This window comes from Dendropsophus ebraccatus, chromosome 4 (assembly GCF_027789765.1).
Source record: "Dendropsophus ebraccatus isolate aDenEbr1 chromosome 4, aDenEbr1.pat, whole genome shotgun sequence".
Lineage (NCBI taxonomy): Eukaryota > Metazoa > Chordata > Amphibia > Anura > Hylidae > Dendropsophus > Dendropsophus ebraccatus.
The window spans coordinates 9,737,759-9,743,758 of NC_091457.1; the positions used below are offsets into that span (position 1 = coordinate 9,737,759).

Genomic DNA, 6,000 nt, shown 5'->3' on the forward strand with positions numbered 1-6,000 from the left:
TAAAAACAAAGAAAGGATTTGTCCCCACAATGTTGAAATTGAGTGGATGGCCGCCATATAACAGTAAATAACGGCCATTATTTCAATATAACAGCCGTTGTTTTAAAATAACAGCAAATATTTGCCATTAAATGACGGCCATCCACTCAATTACAACATTATGTGAACAGATCCTTTCTGTGTTTTCAATCCACTCCTGGTTTTGGTTGCAATATGAGGACCACAATACTGACTGAAATATACGTAGTGTGAACGCAGCCTTAATAAGGGACCTAGGATTTATTATTGCTAAGAAACAGTTATCATACAATGTTCTAATAGACGCTATATGTAATTATTTTGGCAGCTCCACCTGAGGTTTGGGACATCGTTGGACCTGCCCTGATCCATAATAAAGAGACATCTCTGGCCTGTACTATAGTAAACTTCCGTCCAAAATATATTGCTTTCTCCTTATATTTAAACGAAGTCAGTGACGAGAATCTAGTATCGTCGTGGTCCAACAAACTGCCAGAAAGCAAGGATGAGGCTACTCCATTATTGAGACCTTCTCATCTGGTGTTGGAACCTCTTATAACATCATCGAAGAATAATGTCTCCAGCTGTATCTGCTCTATATCTATAACACCTGATGTATATAAACATCATGGAACTAAGCTTATTTTGGAAGTTCACCATGAAGCTCTGGAATCTCCGATCCGTAAAGCAGTGACGCTGCGGGTGACAGGTAGGCATACCTCCCAACCGTCCCGGATTCAGCGGCACAGTCCCGGAACGGCCCCCTTGTGTCCCGCTTCCCAAAACATACCTGTCCCTTTAACTGTGAGCGCTCCTGATGGAGCGCTCGCAGATACGGGCTGTGCACAGCTCCCTCTAGTGGCCGGAAGCTGCATTCTGCCTCCGGTCACTAGAGGCCTCTCTCATCCCCTGCGTTCCCGCGCGGAGCAGAGGAGTGATGTCTGCCCAGAGCCGAGATGGAAGGAGACGCTGGAGGGCTGAAGCACACAACTGCAGTGAGTACGTCCTTATTCCAGGGATGGTGGGGGGAGGCTAGCTGGCAGGGAAGGGGTTGGACATAGTGAGCGGTCCCTGGGGGGTGCCGCAGTTACATGTGGGAGGGGGGTGCCGCTGCTGCCACACACTGACCACTGACTGACACTGAAGGCCATCTGACACTCAGCAGCTGCGGCCTTCAGTATCAGTCAGTGGCCACTGACAGGTCACATTCTCTGTCCCTTTCAAAGCTCTGAGCGGGCAGCTCACATACCGCCCAGCCCCCGAAGCTCTTATCTCCAGCCCCGCGGCACTGGCATTCATCTTCCCTGCTTATCTTCTCCCCTGCTTATCTTCTCCTCGCTGCTGATGAGCTCACCTGTCTGGGACAAGCAGGAGAGAAGAGAGTGCAGGGGCCGCGGGACTGGACATAGGAGCTGCGGGGGCTGGGAGCTGTGTGTGAGGTGTGCAAGTAGCCACTACTGGGGAGAAAGCCACTGCTGTGCTGCCATGTCAGTATCCTTTTTTATTTTTCTGGTACACAGGGGGGCTTTACTTAGATAGGTAGATAGATAGACTATCTACCTACCTATCTCCTACCTGTCTGTCTATCTACCTACCTATCTTCTATCTATCTATCTCCTATCTATCTATCTATCTATCTATCTATCTATCTCCTATCTATCTGTCTGTCTCCTATCTATCTCCTATCTATCTATCTATCCATCTCCTATCTATCTATCTGTCTGTCTCCTATCTATCTCCTATCTATCATCTATCTATCTCCTATCTATCTATCTATCTATCTATCTATCTATCTCCTATCTATCTATCTATCTATCTATCTATCTATCTATCTATCTATCAATCTATCTATCTATCTATCTATCTAACTAGAGATAGATGATAGATAGGAGAAAGATAGATAGATAGATAGATAGATAGATAGATAGATAGATAGATAGATAGATAGATAGATAGATAGATAGGAGACAGATAGATAGAGATAGATAGATAGATAGATAGATAGATAGATAGATAGATAGGAGAGAGATAGATAGGAGAGAGATAGATAGATAGATAGATAGATAGATAGATAGATAGATAGATAGATAGGAGATAGATAGATAGGAGATAGATAGATAGGAGATAGATAGATAGATAGATAGATAGGAGATAGATAGATAGATAGATAGATAGATAGATAGATAGATAGATAGATAGATAGATAGATAGATAGGAGATAGATAGATAGGAGATAGATAGATAGAGATAGATAGATAGATAGATAGATAGATAGATAGATAGATAGATAGATAGGAGAGAGATAGATAGGAGAGAGATAGATAGATAGATAGATAGATAGGAGATAGATAGATAGATAGATAGATAGATAGATAGATAGATAGAAAGATAGATAGATAGATAGGAGATAGATAGATAGATAGATAGATAGATAGGAGATAGATAGGAGATAGATAGGAGATAGATAGATAGGAGACAGATAGATAGAGATAGATAGATAAATAGATAGATAGATAGGAGATAGATAGATAGATAGATAGGAGATAGATAGATAGGAGATAGATAGATAGGAGAGAGATAGAGAAAGAAGTGTTTATTCCATCAACATGCAAAGCATTAACAAATAGTGCAGCACAGCAAACACACAAATGCTGCGTTTCGGCGAGTCAATCACCATTTTGAAGTGTGAAAATGGCGATCGACTCACCGAAACGTCGCGTTTATGACTGATTTAGGGGCGTGTCTTGTGGTTTAGGGGCGTGTCTTTGGGTGGGGTTAGGGGCGTATCCATGTCCCTCTTTCCTCTCGCCTAAAGTTGGGAGGTATGGGTAGGAATGGATTGTCTTACTACTGATCTCTATAAGATGTCACCAGTTATCTCATCCTTCTCCTCCATCTCTTAGATAAGTTGTCCGGCTCCTCGTACGGTCTCGGCTTAGGGTGGGTCCATGTTATTAGCGAAATGGATTTTTCTGAAATTCTTGCTGCAGTCATTTTTTTAAAAGAAACCTGTCAGCCGAGAGACCAGGGCAGAGCCCACCCTACGCCCTAACAGAGTGCCGGATACTCCGGATGTCGGTCCCATCGCCTAGCAATCGCCACCACTGGTCTTTGCGCTCATTATGCTAAGGAGACGAGATGAGCAGTGATTTCCCATTTCCAATGGACTCATCTCTGCACGTCAGCAAAATGAGAGCAAAGACCAGCAGAGGTGATTCCTTGGCAACGGACCAGGAGGATGGGGTAAGTATCCAGTGCTCTGTTAAAGGCGACATCTGGGGGTGAGGTGGGTAAACATAACAACATAGTGTCCACTGTCCTCCACTTCTATTCCCGATCCCCGGCTGTTGCTAGGTCTGAGTGAGATCTGGGACGTGACATGTCAGGCCCATTCAGCCAGTCAGTGGCCAAGGCAGGACCCCGCTATGGTTGCTGACTTTCTGAGCAGGCCTGACATGTCACGTCCCAAGTCACCTCTCTAGACCAGGAGGCAGCCAGGGACCGGAGCAAAGCATAGCACACACCGACGTGTGTTGTTATGTTCACCCACCTCCTCCCAAACAATTTTTTTTTTTAAAGTCCATGACTTTGTCCAAGACAGTGACTTTTCCCTTAAGGGTTTGTGTGGGCTTGGCCCTGGTCTCCTGGCTGACAGGTTCCCATTAAATTTATTTATATGATAAAAAGGAAAGGTTGTGTTATTAATTCCTCTTACTTTCTTTTCTTTTAAAATTAAAAAAAAAAAAATAGCTTGATCACATGTACAGTACACTGCAATAATAATGTATTGCAGTGTATGGCGATTTGACTACTGCAAAGACAGGGTGTACTAGGAGTACTAAGATGGCAGGCCTAAAGGCCTTCACTGTTTGCCATCTTAAGCACTTGGCGCATCATGATCAAAGGACAGAGGGGTCCGACACCTGTTTTCTAAGCATGGTGACCAATTGCATCTGCCATGGATCCTATTCACACTTATTATTTCAACTTTCCCAAATCTGACAAGGTTCCTTTATTCTCTCTATCTGTAGCTCCACCTGTTCTGGATCCAATAGAGGCCGACCAGGAATCCTACAATGTCGGGGACCATGTGGAGCTAAGCTGCAGAATTCACTCCTTTCATCCACGATACATAAATGTCATCTGGTACAAAGAGGAGGAAACGTTACCATCAATAAGCAGTGAGGCTCAAAAAGGTGAAGATGGATTATTCTCCACCACCAGCTGTGTGAGGGTCACTGTTATAGAGGAAGACTATGGGAAGATATTCCGGTGTAAAGTTGATCACCAGGGAACATCAGATGAAGAAGATGATGAAGGCGTCACATGGACATTACATAAGAAAGGTGACTGATGGTCATAGCCATAAAGCTGAAACAAAGACCACAAAATCTGCATCTTCTATGGGGGTGGTCATTTAAACGAAAATGATCAATGTATAATATATGATTTAATCCATCCATGTGATCCGTCAGGTGAAATTTGGTCTTTTTGAATATAATGTGAAACCTGTCCAAAAAGACCACCTTTTTGATAAGAAACCACTCTTATCCAGACCAGATTTCATAGGACACACAGGTATAGGCAAAGAGCGTCTCGGCACTACCATCCCAGAAGAGCCGGACAATGTGAACTGCCGCTATTGATCTTGCACTTAGGTGGTGCTCTATCACCCAATATAGTTCTTTCGGAAATTAAGAAACCAACAAAGTCCTTGTAAAGATGAGAAACAGATCGCTGATCTCAGAGAGACCAGCCAAACTATAACACTGCCGGCTGCTAGTGAAAGCACTCAATTCAGTGAAATCCTAGGTGCATTGCCCCCTGGGAAACATGAATATGCACAAGAAGAGCCTTTGGAGCCTCATTGAAGAGTCTTGAAACATCCTCAGAGTCCTGTGTTTCGAGGCTCTTCAATGAGGCTCCACAGTCTCTTCTTTTGCTTTTAAAGATGAGGCACTTACCACTCTGTGAACTCCTCTTGGGAAGAAGCACGCAGGTGGTGTGCGAAACAGGCTGTCGCCCAGTTCACTTGTCCACATTCATTATGTCCTGCTATACGATGACTATAGTTGCAGTTGATGCTGATGATTATTTTAATCATGTGTTAGGAAAAAGGCTCCATAGAGCTCCATTATGAGCCCAGCCCCTTTTTCTAACGCAAAGCAGGGAGCGGACGGGTGTGAACACTCAGACTCAGACCAATCAAAATTTTTTACATGTCGAAAGTTTTTTGAAATTACAGGTACACTTTATTGGCAGCTGATTCCCCTTAAAGGGGTACTCCGAGCAGGTTTGCTATGGCTGGGGAGGGGGTGAATGAAGGCTAAATGGCTAAGTGGGCTGGAAACGTCACATCTCAAGCCGCATCACAGACCAGGAAGCGGCCGGGCACAGACCGGAGCAGTGAGATGCGGGACCCAACGTTGGAACCATAGAGGTATATGGATGTCCACCCCCTGCCTGGCCATAACAAAAAAAGCCCTCCAGCCTGGAGTACCCCTTTAATGGCAGCTAATGTCTCTGCACATTAAAATGTTTGGTACCAACCACAATGAGCAGCCTGCTACAAGAGCTGTGTCTAGTACTATGCTGCCAAGTGGCTAAACTGCTATTTATTATTGTTACAGACCCTGCATCGCAGAGAGAGAAGGGGTCCGATACTGAAGACCCCGGAGGAGATTGCGGTCAGCATGAGTATCCAGAGAAAATGGAGCCTGAACCCTGAGCTTGTCTTCTGCAACCTGGCCAGAGAAGAAGGGAACCTACTATATGCACCTGGTATACAGGAACTTTTGTCTTTCTGTTGAGGTAAATTTAAGGTGGGGAAGCAGGAGGACTAACCATAGAGAGCAGAAAGTAGTTCTATAGCAGAATGGAGAGGGATGCAGTGTGGGCAGTATATGGCAGTAAGAGCCACCAAGTAGTGTCACCAAGGAGAGATTGGGTCCTAAAAGGAACTGAGGGCAACTCGGAGATAAA

General features: G+C 44.5%; 1 protein-coding gene across 1 annotated transcript in view; it reads left to right on the forward strand.

Annotated features, from left to right (window-relative positions):
- Positions 1-4,372, forward strand: part of LOC138789194 (uncharacterized) — a 29,478-nt gene extending 25,106 nt beyond the window's left edge. The window contains exon 6 of the mRNA XM_069967801.1: positions 4,050-4,372. Within this exon, the coding sequence (XP_069823902.1) occupies positions 4,050-4,372 (323 nt within the window). The remainder of the gene's footprint in view (positions 1-4,049) is intronic.
- Positions 4,373-6,000: the final 1,628 nt, after the last annotated feature.